This window comes from Phodopus roborovskii, unplaced genomic scaffold (assembly GCF_943737965.1).
Source record: "Phodopus roborovskii unplaced genomic scaffold, PHOROB, whole genome shotgun sequence".
Lineage (NCBI taxonomy): Eukaryota > Metazoa > Chordata > Mammalia > Rodentia > Cricetidae > Phodopus > Phodopus roborovskii.
In genome coordinates, this window is record NW_026126646.1 from 940,517 (window position 1) to 955,432 (window position 14,916).

A 14,916-nucleotide genomic window follows, 5' to 3' on the forward strand; every position below is an offset into this window, starting at 1 on the left:
CCCGACACAATGGGATCGAACCTTCAGAATCCAAGCCAAAATAAACCTCCTCTTCCTTCAGTTGTTTTGTTGGGTTTTTTTTTTGTTTGTTTGTTTGTTTTTGCAGCAATGAACAAAATGATTACCGCAGATGGACCACTAGGGACACACCATTATTTTAGTATGACACATTACCCCTATTGCAATAAGAATTCCACTGTGAGGCTGTAGCAGAAACCAGTGTGGGGGGGAAAAAACCCAAAACAGTAACTCTGCTTTATTACAAAGTAGAGGCTAAAAGATAGTAGTGTCTAGTCCTATCTAAAATAGTATTTTGCCTATACCCCATATAAAATAATTTAGTAATACAAGTGCAAGGGGAACAGCTTAAGCAGTGGAACAGAGAAACAAGATAGGAAGAAATGGCCTTTTGAGTGTATGTTGACTACTCTTCATTTTTCAAGATAGGGGCACTATATAACCAGGTTAGCCTGAAACTCACTCTGTAGCTCAGTCTGGCCTCAGTGCCCCAAGATTTATAGGTGTGTGCCACCAGGCCTGGCAGTTTATTGTATATTACAATTATAACCAATGCTCAATGCTCAAATATTTCAACTTTTTTTTTTTCTGGTGTTTTCGAGACAGGGTTTCTCTGTGTAGCTTTGGAGCCTGTCCTAGAACTCACTGTGTAGACCAGGCTAGCCTCAACTCACAGAGATCCACCTGTCTCTGCCTCCCTTGTGTTGGGATTAAAAGTGTGCACCACCACCTCCCAGTTAAGAGAGTAAGTTTTAAGAACATCTTACCAAACTCAAACTGTATTTAATAAAAGAAATCAAAGCAATCTTGGGGCTTTAAAGTTATAATTTACTTCAGAATTTAGTAAAAATCACTGTTTATACCTTTACTGTCACAGAATCTAAACCTGGTAAGTACCATCAACACTAGCTAAATTACTTCAGGTTCTCTCAATTGTAAAGAGTGAAATAAACAGTCCGTATTCAAGTACTGCAGCAAATAGTCCTAAGTGGAAAACATTCAACAGGTCATTCTGAATGGCAAAGTTTGAAGTGTTAGGACACAGATGCTCATTTATTCTGAGCACATGGAAAAAGAGGAAGAGAAGGTAAGTTATGCACTGATGGAAAACAACTTGTACTCACTGGTCGAGTTGCCTTGCATCTGAATGATGCACTTGGACTCCTTGCTGGTCTCTCGAGAATTGAAGGGCCTCACTCGAACAGCCACCTTCACTGAGGCTCCTGACATTCTGGTGGCCTTATAATATATATGCGATCCACAAATAAAAACCAAATCTTCTTTTGAAGTTATGTTCAAGGTTCCTTTAAAAGAGAAACATTGTACACAAGGTGGTCAGAATTAATGGACACACAGGCTGACTCATGAGTGCTGTCAGTTCTATTTCTAAAAGCCTATCCTTTTCCTCCTCTACAAATCTTACAACCCTACAGTAACTTACCAAACAGTAAAGATGGAAGTCCCTTTTCTTATCCTATTATTTTTCTCAAACCCTAAAGCCTCTAACTGATTAATGAAAACTAACCTGCAAAATAAGAGGCATCTTTCTTTGTGTGTCTTCAGGTCAATCTCCAGTAATATATAAAAAACAAAAATATCTGCTCATTGAAGGAATTCCTTAAAAATAAAAGTTTAACTCACTCTGTAGACCAGTATAACCTCAAACTCAGAGATCCACCTCCCTCTGCCTCCCAAGTGGTGGGATCAAAGGTGTGTGCCACCACCCCAGTAAAAACACCATTTATTACTTTAAGGAAAGTTGGGGAATTCTCTCTACCTGACAGTTTGAAACACTTGGTTCCAAGAACAGAGAACGCTCTAGTTTGCTCCTCTTCACATACTGAGTTTCTGCACTATGACACTATCCAACAGATGCTTCTCTTTGACCCTCAAGGGCCCCAGCACAACCATCCGGACTGAGACCTGCCAGTAACTTGTGAGCTGAATCAAATCACTACAGTTCACTACTGCAGGAGACCAGAGGAAAAACACAAACACTTCAGAGGAAGCATCTCTCCACAGTCCAAACCAATGCAATCCCATAAAAAAATTAAAAAGTAATCCACAAGTAATTTCCAAAAGAAACAACCAATCCCTTGACTAAGGAATAAATTTTTAGTCATTACAAAAACATCTTTAAGAAGAAACAAACAATGCTGGGCAGCAGTAGAGCATGCCTTTAGTCCCAGCACTTGGGAGGCAGTGACAGGTGGGTCTCTGTGAGTTCCAGGATAGCCAAGGCTACAAGGAAAAAACCTTACTTGAAAAAACAAAACAAACAAAAAGAATAAGTAAACAAAAAGCTAAAAAGTAAAAGTATTTAAGAGTTTTAAATATCACAGAACCTAACAAAATTTTAAAATATGACCAATATTTTCTTTAAAAACAAAAACAAAAACAAAAAACAGCTCCCATATCAGAATTGAATAAACTCTTTTTACTTTTTTGAAATTATGATAAATTTTGAGCCACTGAGAAATAACACTTCAAGGTGTGTAAGGTAAACATGTTTTAAATGTTTGAGATTATATATTTTTACTCCCCTTTTCTTCCTCCAAATCCTCCCATATCCCACTCCATCTCTCAAATTCATAGCTTTCTTGTTATTGCCTGTGTGAGTGTGTGCGTGCATAGAGTCTTAAATATATAAACACACCTACTCTGCATAAAGTTACTTCTATGAATTAGTTTTCAGGGCTGACCATTTAGTATTGGATAATCAATGGGTGTGCTCTTCCATGATAAATATTATTATTTCTCCTACTCTCAGCATTTAGTTGCCTATAGTTCCATGTTAACATCTCTTGGTGAGCAGGGTGTGGTGGCACATACCTTTAATCCCAGCACTCAGGAGGCAGAGGCAGGTGAATCTCTTGAGTTCAAGATCAACCTGGTTTACAAAGTGAATTCCAGGACAGCCAGGCTGTTACAGAGAAACCCTGTCTCAAAAACCCCAAACTAAACGAAACACGTCATCCCTCTTCAGCTCATGTTTAAAAAGCTATATTGTTAAGACTTCATGGATGACTTTTCTAGAAGACAAAATCTCATAGCAAACTGCCTGTTCTGGCTCTTACAATCTTTTTGGCCTCCCCCTCCACAATGATTCCTGGACCATGGATGCAGGAGTTGTAGATACATCAGTTGGGATCAGGCTCCACACACCCTACATTGTGATGAGTTGTGGCTTTCTGTAACAGTCTCCATCTATTTCGGAGAGAAGCTTCCTGGATGGGGGTGAGAACTACACTAGTCTGTGGGTATAAGGACATTTAGAATGTAACTAAGGATATACAGGTCTAGTAAAGTAACAGTTGTAGGTTCTCTGGCAAGATCTATGACTTCTACATCTAACTTGCAGTAGAGTCGACTAGGTTTTCAGTACCAGGCACAATTACTTTCTCCTCCTTCATCTCCTCCTCCTTCTCCTCCTCTTCTTTTCCTTTGTTTTATTGACATGGGGTCTCTCTATGTACTCACTGTGTACACCTGGCTGGTCTTGAATTCACAGAGAACTGCCTGCTTCTGCCTTCTGAGTGATAGGATTAAAGGTTTGCACCATCTCATACCCAGCCTACTGAGCAGGCCTTAAACCCAGTGAGTTCCAGAGACCTCCCTGTCTCTACCTTCCCAACACTGGGATTACAACCACCACACTCAGGTCTTTTTACATGGTTTGCAGACGGCCCTCTACTGACTAAGCTCTTTCTCCAGCTCTCTTTTTTGAGACAGGGTTTCACTTCATAGCCCTGATGGGCCTGGTATTCACTCTGTATACAAGATCTGTATACAAGATCTGCATGTCTCTGTCTCCAAAGTGATAGGATTAAAAAGCATGTGCCACCAAACCTGGCTCTTTTTGTTTGTTTTTTTGTTTTGTTTTTCTTTTTAATTTTCACTGATTTGTGTATATGAGTGTTCTATCTGCATATATTCTTGCCTGGCAGAAGAGGGCATTAGATCCTACTATAGATGGTTGTGAACCCCCATGTGGTTGCTGGGAATTGAACTCAGAACCGCTGGAAGAGCAGCCAGTGCTCTTAACCTCTGAGTCATCTCCAGCCCTTGTTTTATTTTTCAAGACAGGCTTTCTCTGTGTGGCCCTGGCTGTCCTGAAACTTTCTCTGTAGACCAGGGTGGTCGGAACTCAGAGATCACCTGCCTCTGCCTCCCAAGGGCTGGGATTAAAGATGTGGGCCACCACTTCCTACCTTTGTTGTTGTTGTTGTTGTTTGTTTTTCTTATTTTCTTAATATTATAATATCACTATTTGAAATTTTGACTTTTGGGAAATGTCTTCTCTCTTTCATGCTGCTCAGAGACCTCTTGTCATATGCATTAGTACCTAGAACAGTATCTCTTATAAGAGCTCAGTATCCATTAATGGTGGGGAAAACAATCTGTTTAAGTACTTGCTAGGTTTGGTGATTTTTGGGTTTTTTTTGTTCTTGTTATTAAAATATTTTTATATTAATCTTTTAATACACACATGCTGCAATGTTTTTTTAGTCTTTTTATTTTATTTTACATTAACTGAAGTTTTTAATATAGCAAATACTTCTACGACCATATTTATCAAATGAAAGCTTAGAATTATGAAGTTTCCCAATTAATGTTGTATATGCTATAATAACTAGTTCAGTACTATTCCCCACCACACACACACACACACACACACACACACACACACACACACACACACAAATGCAGCATTGAGGAAAGAGCTACATATAAAAACATAGTTCAATATGGGTATGACAGCATATGCCTGTAATTACAGCTATACAGAAAGCTAAGCCATTAGATTTGCTAGATGTAACTAGTGATCTCTATGTCAATCACTGGAAGGATGGATGGATGGATGGATGGATGGATGGATGGATGGATGGATATATGTGTATACACACACACACACACACACACACACACACACACAGGGGAGAGAAAAGAGAGAAGGGAAGAAAAGGAAGAGAAAGACCACATCAACATTTTAATTCCCACAGAACTTTGATATGTAACTATCATTTTAACTATTATGTTGTCCAAAAATCATTTATCTACCCAATTAGCAATCTATCCATTTCCCACCTTCCCTGCCCCCCTTTTGGAAACAGAGTTTCACTATGTAGCCAAGGCTAGATTGGAATTCTCTATCCTCCTCTACCTCAACCTCCCAAATGCTGGGCTTTCAGTTCCTCCCTACCTCTCTCTCATTCTCATTACCTGAATTCTAATCAATGTCTAGGTTCGTGCAACAAATAAACTGTTCTTTGGGATTTCAGTTTTGATTCAATAGTCCTTTGGCAGGGTTGGACAAAATAGAACTGAGAAACAATAAGCATAAGACAGACACTGGCCAGTATTCAACAGTTTTAAAGTAGGCATCAAGTAATGAATTTTTGTTTTTAACTTTTTATTACAATTGACTTATTTTGTGTGTCGGGACAATTTCTGGGAGATGGTTCTCTCTGCCCACCATGTAGATCCTGGGAATGGGACTCAGGCTGTGAGACACCTTTCCCCAGTGAACCATCTCACCCCTCAAGAATCACAGCTATAAGCCTCTGCTTCAAGATAGACCTTCATGTGGAAGCCAGAGAAAGATGAGAGTCTTGCTCTAGCATATTCCCCTGAGACACTATCTACAGAACCTGAACTCACTGTGTTGCTGCTAGGCTGGCAGGGTGAACCCAACAATCCTTCTGCTCCTTCCCTTGCAGCACTGGCAATACAGGCTTATGAGGCTGTGTCAGTGTTTGCAGGGTGCACAGGATCAAAACGCAGGCACCCATGCTTATGCACCAAGAGTCCAGCCCCAAAATCAGTGTTCCTAAAGTGTGACTTTCCATGTCCCTCTTCAGACTCCTTCACACACCCACACTCAAGCTCTTTCTCAATCCCTCACTATGACTCCCTTACAACAGACACAAATATTCCAGACATCGACGGTATTTCCTAAGCACTTAGAGCTTCAAACACATGGGAGAACACAGCTGTCACTTTACGTGAGTGCACTCTATCTTGTACTGTTCTGTAATAGCTCCTCAAAGGGAACATTCTAGTCTCCCTTCAAAAGTCACTTTGAACCTGGGCTTCGGGAGATGCTAATATCATCTCAGAAAAAATAAAATTCAACCTGATCTTAAGACATTTTATTTAGTCCCAAAGTTAACATCTGTCAAAAATGACTAGAGATGCTGGGCAGTGGTGGCACAGGCCTTTAATCCCAGCACTCGGGAAGCAGAGGTAGGCAGATCTCTGGAGTTTAAGGTCTACAGAGCAAATTCCAGGACAGGCTCCAAAGCTGCAGAGAAACCCTGTCTGGAACAGAGAGAGAGAAAGAGAGACAGACAGAGAGGGGGGGGAGAGGGGGAGAGGGGGAGAGGGGGAGAGGGGGAGGGGGAGAGGGGAGGGGGGAGAGGGGGAGAGGGAGAGAGAGAGGGAGAAAGAGAGATAATCGTAATGAAAGAAGAAGAAAAAAAAAGCAAGAGGATCAAAGAGTTCAAGGTGATCCTCAGTTATGTAGGAGGATGAAGACCCTGTCCCCCACCCCCCACACACACTCAAATGTATAGTCTTAAATTCAAACAGTATATCTTTTATAAAATATTCCAAGATAACCAAATAGTAGATAAGGGTAAATTATTATTGTTATTATTATTATTAGTTTTTCAAGACAGAGTTTCTTTGTGTAACCTTGGCTGTCCTAGAATTTGCTCTGTAGGCCAGGCTGGCCCCAAATTCAGAGACCCACCTGCCTATGCCTCTTGAGTACTGGGACTAAAGGCATGCACCACCATTGCCCAGCTTAATTTCTTTTTTAAAAGACTTATTTTTATGATTTTCAATTGTATGTTTTTTACCAAAAAATAAACAAGCTAGTAAACACAGAAAAAATGAGAGTATTTCTCTTTTCTAAATCTGGCAACATAAAGGGTGGTTGGTGGAATATTACAGATTAAGATTAAAATGAATGGCCAAGCAGTGGTGGTGCACGCCTTTAGTCCCAGCACCTGGATAGCAGAGGCAGGCGGACCACTTTGAGTGTCAAAGCCAGTCGGGTCTAGGATAGGCTTCAAAGATACACAGAGAAACCCTGTCTTGAAAAACCAGAAACAATGAACAATAATGCATTTGTGATTACTAGAAGCAGCACAACATGTTTCCTGGTGTCCTATAAAAGGAAATACACAGCACCACCGACCTACCACCTAGTAAGTATTCTGGCCTCCAATCCGTTAAAAGAAAAATGAGTAGAATCAAGACATAAAATGTAAAGAGAGGACTGGAAAATGGTTCAGAGGTTAAGAGCACAGACTGCTCTTCCAGAGGTCCTGAGTTCAGTTCCCAGCACCCACATGGTGGCTCTTAGCTATCTGTAATGAGGTCTGAAGTCCTCTTCTGGTGTGCAAAGATACACGCAGGCAGAACACTGTATACATAATAATAAAAAAAAAAAAAAAAAAAGAAGGAAAGAGAATCTGAATAACACATCAAAGATGTTATCCAAATCTAGAATGTGGGAAGAAACATTGAACAAGTCACACAATTTCTTCAAATAGAAAAACTAGGGAGAAAGAGACTATAAATGAGACACCATTTATCAACCAAAGAGCCAAGAAAATCTGTAAAAACATTTTTTTCAGATAACCAGAAATAGAAAAAATAAGTTTGCTAAAATGTTGACAGTTATGTGGAACACTAGGTGTTTTTAAGTGTTTCTCTTTTTGTGTTCTACCCAGGGCCTGGTAAAATATTCAAAGTTCTGACTTAGAAAGAAAATGGCAAACACCGAATCCTCCTTGCTTGGCTCTGACATGAAAGACTTGCAACTGTGAACTTAAACAGGGATATCTTTAACATCCTCACACAATCATTTGCAGCAGCCTTAATTCCCCTCCCTAGATACTCTGCCAGCCTTTCATTCAAGCTCACACAACAGAGGCCAAAATATCTCTCACCCAAATATAAGCTTGCTTCCTCTATCCATCTAATCAGTCACCAAACTGTGGCTTCTAGCTATAAATCTCTTTCCAATCCTACCATATCCCTGTTAGTGAACCATCAAACTCCTTTCTACTTTAAAAAAAAAAAAAAAAAAAAAAAAGCTGACAGCCATCCATTTGGGGAAGCAATATATTTATATTTTTTTATAGTCTCTCCCCCCACCCCTCTTAAAGACATGGATGGCCTTCTGTGACGCAGACTATAGGTTAAAAGCCACCACACACCTCTAAGAACAGATGAAACTCAGGGCTTCACACATGCTAGACAAGCACTTTACCAACTAAGGCACATCCCAATAATAAATACATTTATATTTAATAGTACACCCCAATATGGGGAAAATTATATTTTCCCCATAAAATACAATGAGTGAAAAAAACTTTCCCACATTAACATGCAAAAATAAGTAAAACAAAATACTTTTTCATTTAACTCTGTGATAAAATTGAGACCATCTTCACAAATGAGCTAAAATTTAATACAATAATTGAAATTACAGTTATCTAAACTATAAAGTTATTGGGTAAACTACATACAGCTATAGTCTTCTATAACAGATATCCATCAGTGAACTACAACTTGCCAGGTGTGATGGCTCAAGCCTTAAACCCAGTACTTAGAAGGACCCAGAAGTTGGAGGCAGGCAGGGGCAGACAGAGCTATATGATCTTGTCTACACAGTGAGTGTCAGGCCAGCCAAGACTAAATTAAATGGTGAGACCCTTTTCCAAAAACAAACCAAGTACCTGTCCCAGAGTCAGGGAGGCAGAACAGAAGGGTCTGATCATAAACCTCAGGCAATGAAACACTCTGTCTCAAAAAATAATGGATAACTCCCAAGAAACCATACCTGTCTGTACATATATGCATACACAAACACACATGTACAGGATGCAAGAAAAGTAGCTGGACAGGTAACAACCTGCACTCTTGAGTCACTTATTTACCTCAGTTCTAGACTGTCCCACTGATTAGTTTTCTTTCCTTAAGGCATAGTTAGAAGCATTAGGAAAGTAGAATGGAGCAAAACTTCCAGAAGCATTCACTAACGTTAAGGGACAATAAAACACAGGGATCTACCATTCATATACTTCTCAAATGTTGTCTGTCTTTGATCTTGTAAGATTCCCATTTGTTCTCAGAGGCGACATGGATTATTAGGAGTAAGTAAGGAGAAAACAAATTGATTCTACTGCAAAGTGAAGAAACACTAGGTGTGTTAGCTAGTATTTTGTCAACTTAACCAATCTACAGTCATCTGAGAAGAGGGGGTCTCAGTTGAGAAAATGCCTCCCTAAGAAGCTGTAAGCAAGCCGATGGGGTATTTTCCTGATAGATGTTGGTGTGGAAAGGGCTCAACTTACTCCTGGGCAGGTGGTCCTGGGTTGTGTAAGAAAGCAAACTGACCTTTAAATCCCAGCACCCGAGAGACAGAAGCAGGTGGATCTCTTGTGAGTTCCAGGCCAGCCTGGCCTACAGAGCTACACAGAGAAACCCTGCCTCAAAAAACAAAACCAACGAAAAAGGACATATACTACCATGCGTGTGACTGAATTATATTTTGACAGACACTTGTAATCACAGCACTTGAGAAGTAAAACCAAGAAGATCAGGAATTCAAGGTTCTCCTACACTAGACAGTTCTAACCTAGGCTGCATGAGATCTTGCCTCAAAAAACAACAATAACAAAAAAGAATAAGCTAGCCAGGTTATCTCACTCAAAGAATGAAGGCAGGAAGATGGAAAAACAGTATTTAAGAGCAGCCTCTACTACACAAGAGTTGAAAGCTAGCCTATACTGAGCTACACTGTTTCAAAAAAAAAAAAAATAAGCATATAATAAATTTCTATAGTAGAGCCCTATTTAATACTATAAATAGGCACTAGAGGGTCTTCCCAGTACCCACTTGGGAGCTCACAACTGTTCCACGGAATCTGACAGGCATACATGCAGGCAAAACACCAATAAAAATAAATCATTAAAATAAATATACTATTAATAATTATTCCTTTCTATGTAACATTTATGCATTTCTCTATCCAATAACTTCCATAAAGACCAAGCACGTATTCTTATTAAAACGGCTCCTCCAAATACGTAGGAATTTGTGCATGTGAGATAGGCAAGAGACAGAGTGTGTGTGTGTGTGTGTGTGTGTGTGTGTGAGTACACTCTTGATCTTTGGTCTTTGGTCATTCTGTGAGACAAGAATGCTGTTTCTTGCATCCTAACTCACGCCAAGAGTCAGCCTGCACAGGAACAGTCTCCAACAGATCAGATTTTCAATCTCCAACGTGATTAAACAGGCTCAGCCAGGCTCCCCAACTGTTTCCTTTTAACCACTGTCTGAAATAAACTGATATAATTTTTAGACTTACCAAACATATGTCCCCCTGCCTGGGTAACTATGAAATCAAGAATCCTCCTCGCATTCTGATGCTTTTTTTTTTTTTTTTTTTTTCCCTCAGAAATCAAGAGATGCCTCAAAAGCAGTTTGGAGTTGGAGATGCAGTTCAGTTGTATGTAGAGTACTTGCCTCATGCACAAAGTCCTGCATTCCATCCCAAGTCTGGGAGTTTGGAGGAGGCGCCATGGACTGGAGAACAATAGTCCCTATCTATGGTTCACCAGCCTGAAATAAACTATTCTAAATGCAAGTCAGAATGGAATTTTTTCAAAGAGCCAAATTTGATTAGTTAATATTAAATCTATGTAGAAAGTTAACTAGTTTTATTTATATATTTATATATTCTATAGATTTTTAGAAGAAAAAGGAGGCAGGTATGAAACTCTGCCACACAAACCCAACATTCCACTAACTTTCTTCTATGATTAAAATAAATAAATTCCTGAAACTGCCCAGCAGAAAGTGAGTTCAGCTTAACATGATACAAAAATGGCCCATTTTAAACAAAGGACAATTAAAATTGACTAAGATTTATTTCTGAAATCTGCTTCTCATCACAAGTACATACCAGGGTGATAACCCAACCTTTAGAGGCAAGAGGGAAGGTCCAATTTTACCATGAGGCAACAAAGTATCACAAGGTAAACTGGATTTGAATTAAATGTTTTCTTTTAGATGAGAACACAGTATTGCAGGCCTTCCCAGGGTTGAACCATGAGTTTGGGGCTGATATTCACTAATCTGTATATAAAATTGTACATTTAAATCACACCAGGTACATTCTTCATTGAAAACAATTCAGTTATATTTCCTGCTTGAAAAGCCAGTGGATTTTCTGTGGGGGGGTGCGGGGGTGTTTTTTTTTTTTTTTTTTTTTTTTTTGGGTTTGGTTTTTGGTTTTTTCAAGACAGAGTTTCTTTTGGATCTTTTTTTTTTTAAACACATTTTGTGTGTGTGTGTGTGTATGTGTGTGTGTGTGTGTGTGTGTGTGTGTGTGTGTGTACACTACAGCAGTGTGGTGATCAGAGGAAAACTTGTATTAGTTAATGCTGGAAATAGAACTTGGGTCATCAAGCTTAGTGACAAGTGTCTTTACCCACTGCCAGTCTGTGAATTAGTTTGTCAAAGGATCTTTTGTGTTTTTGAGACAGGGTCTCACTACATAGCCCTTGCTGTCCTGGAACCCACTAAGTTAACCAGATTGGACTCAACAGAGATCCTCTTTGTACCAGGATGCCAAAACTTTCCATTCGACCAAGGGTTCTCAACCTGGGGATCTCGATCTCTTTGGTGGGGGTTGAACTACCTACCTTTTCAGAGGGGTCGCCTAAGACCATCAGAAAACATAGATATTTACATTACAAGTCATAAGAGTAGCAAAAGTATAGTTATAAAATAGCAACAAAAATAATTTTATGGTTGGTGTCACCACAACACTGTACTAAGGACCTGTACTAAGGATCACAGCATTAGGAAGGTTGAGAACCACTGCCTTAGACTGTGTTTAGAATTTTATTTTGTTTCATTCAGACAGGGTCTATGTAGTCCTGCCTCAGTCTTCTGAGTGTTGCGTTCATAGGCATGCCCTACCACACCTAATCCACTTTAGAATTTAGCATCAGAAGAAGTGTCTCTTGATAAGCCATTAACTTTTTTTTTTTTTTTTTTTTTTTTCTCTCTAAGACAAGGTTTCTCTGTGTAGCTTTGGAACCTGTCCTGGAACTAACTCAAACTCACAGATATCCATCCACCTGCCTCTGCCTCAAGTGCTGGAATTAAAGGGTGTGCCACCACCACCCAGCTAAGCCACTAACTTTTCTTTTGACAGACTAGAAACCCTATGATTTATCTTTTTCTATTTGCTTTGACTTCTAAATGTTTCAAAAGTAAACTTAACCACATTAGACCAGGCAAGCTGTACTTTAGTTATCCCTTAGTACACAGTTTTTTTTTTTTTCTTTATATATATATTTTTTCTTTTTCTTTTTTTTTTTTTTTTTTTTACTTTTTTAAAATAGCCTTATTATATATGTTGAGCTTATAGCAATTTGTTCAAATACTTTCCAAGGGCAGTACATATTACAAATTATAAGTAAACAAAAATTTATTTTATTATTTATTGTAACTGGGATAGATGTTATGCAGTTCAGGTGCTAGTTCTCAAAACCAAAAAACTCAGCAAACCTTTAAAAGTCATACAAAACTTTGTGTTCAATGAACTTGACAACTGTAAGTTGACAGGACCTCAGGGAACCCAGAAGACTGAAACCAGCCCCACAAAACAAAAGAAGATAGAAGTCCAAGGACAGAACAAGTTAAGTGAGCAGTACTTCTACAATGATGGTATAAAATGTGCATGCCACTCTGCCTTCACCTAGCAATAAAGGCTGGAAACCTGAACAAATACAGCATCAAAGATGTAAGGGATCTAGAACCACTCATGCTGGAGTGGCTGGAGTGAAAATGCCAGTAGCCACCATAACTGACTGATAAACAAGAGAAAGGGGACAGGATGAAGAAGGGATTTTCCCCCCTTATCACTTTATTTTTAATAGGAAAGACTTACGCTTTTGCATGTTTAATCAACACATGACATACTTAGGGAAGCCCTGTCGTGGAGCAACTTTCATTCTACCAGGGTAAAGAGGTATGAAAAGCACTGAGCTACCTGAATATACCTAAAGGAGGGAAGTAAAGTCATGAAGGAGAAGTGGTGTGCACAGCTCAGTCAGGGGAGGCTTTGCTGAAGTGCTGAAATTTAAGCAAATATCTGAAAGAGGTGAAGGTGTTAGCCAAGCAGATTAGACAGAACAATTCTACCTTGAGTCCCAAGGTAGAACTTGCAAGGAATGTTTAAGGAACAGTGGGGGAAAGCCATCGAAGGAGAAATAAGAACAACCAATGAAACAAATCCCAAGATGAGAAGCAGTGATACACAGAGCACAGGCCAAGGGATTAGCTGAAGTCAGGGAGTATAACCTTTCTCAGGCTGGAGAAAAGAGGAGGAGGCTGTCAGAAGAGAAAGGGGGAGGCTGAAGGAGCTCATGCCTTGTTTTCCTAGGAGACAGTAGGTAATTTTCTGCTAAGCACCAGCAGTGGGAGGGTTAAGCCACTGTGAACATCCTGGGATGATCAAGCAGACCTGCTTTGTCCACTATAAACTGAGGGACTCCATAGTGATGGTGGCACTAATCCCCAGCCTTCTGTGAGGCTTCTCTATGAAACCAGAGCACGCACAGACAGTATGGAGAGCAGCAAAGGCTCAAGCTGGCCTGTGTATAGTGGGACTTCAGAAGAGTAAAGCATTTAAAACAGCCAATATTGACATTGTAAGATAAGAGCTAGAGCAGCACATGTGACAGTATGGGAAAAGAAGAGACTAAGAGTATTGGAGACTTAACATGGGAATACACAGGCAGAGACTACAGAAGTGAGGGCTTTAAGTTGTCAGGGTTTAAGATCGGACAGCAAATTTAAGATCTGAAAGTGATGACATGTTAAAAGACGTGGCACAATACTGACTAGCCAGAAATGAACCAAGCCAGTGTTTGAGTAGAATGAAGGAATATGAAGGGAAGGGTGGTTTCTAAGGGAGTTCAACACAATGATAACCAACCTAGATCTGCAATGGCAGGAAAGTCATTTAGCATACTTAAGTTTCTTTACGTAAGAAATGGGGACAATAACAGTATATACTGTACATACATTTCTAAGGTCTTGTTCAAGGTACTGTACCTATACAGCTCATTTATCAACGTAATGCAAATTTCTAGTTCTTGAAATTATTATTACCAACTATACATGATAATAAGGAAATGTAAGTGAGCAATTAGTCACCTATTACAATTGAACTTGTAATCACATTAGGTATATTATCAAAGATAAACAGATGTATTTTAGAAAGACAAGCTGTCTTCAAACACTTCAGAGATCTACAGAATGTGGCATTTAAAATGTTTTAATAACATAGGTTATTTTTTATGACAATGAGACATGTCTGCTCCTGGCAGCACCAATATACTTATGAGAAGATGCTGAGCATTGAAGAAACTTATATGGAGTTTACTTTCTTTGTGGCAAAAGTGCCCTTGCCTTGACTGCTGACAGTATACTCCTAACTTGAGAAGCAGGATGCAAAATAGAGTGACTATAAACTTTAGACAAAGCAGAACAGTCCTTCAGAAAATCCTATTTCACAGAAAAGTCTGTCAGATGTTAGGACTATAGGTCAAAAATGGATGCCCCAACATTGCAAAGGAACCTTGGGTGACTGTCCACGTAGCCAGCTGTTTTTGTCATTTCTCACACCTTGACTGCACTTCCTATTTACTCCATTAATATTATTTCCTTCTCAGATCTCTGAGGGTGTTGAAGACTAGATAGTATAGTTAAAGTTTTCATTGTTTATCAGACTCAGAAAAGAAGCTCACTAAGATGTGTAAAGTATAAATGGTTTGTGAGACATTAAAAGATATTTTGCTA

The 14,916-nt window shown here is 39.3% G+C and overlaps 1 protein-coding gene across 15 annotated transcripts in view; it reads right to left on the reverse strand.

The window, feature by feature from the left end:
• Nucleotides 1–14,916, reverse strand: part of Kif1b (kinesin family member 1B) — a 132,390-nt gene that overhangs the window by 112,942 nt on the left and 4,532 nt on the right. For all 15 annotated transcript variants that reach the window (XM_051173989.1, XM_051173982.1, XM_051173988.1 and 12 more), the window contains exon 2: nucleotides 1,143–1,322. In XM_051173989.1, the coding sequence (XP_051029946.1) occupies nucleotides 1,143–1,248 (106 nt within the window). In that variant the 5' untranslated portion in view covers nucleotides 1,249–1,322. The remainder of the gene's footprint in view (nucleotides 1–1,142; nucleotides 1,323–14,916) is intronic.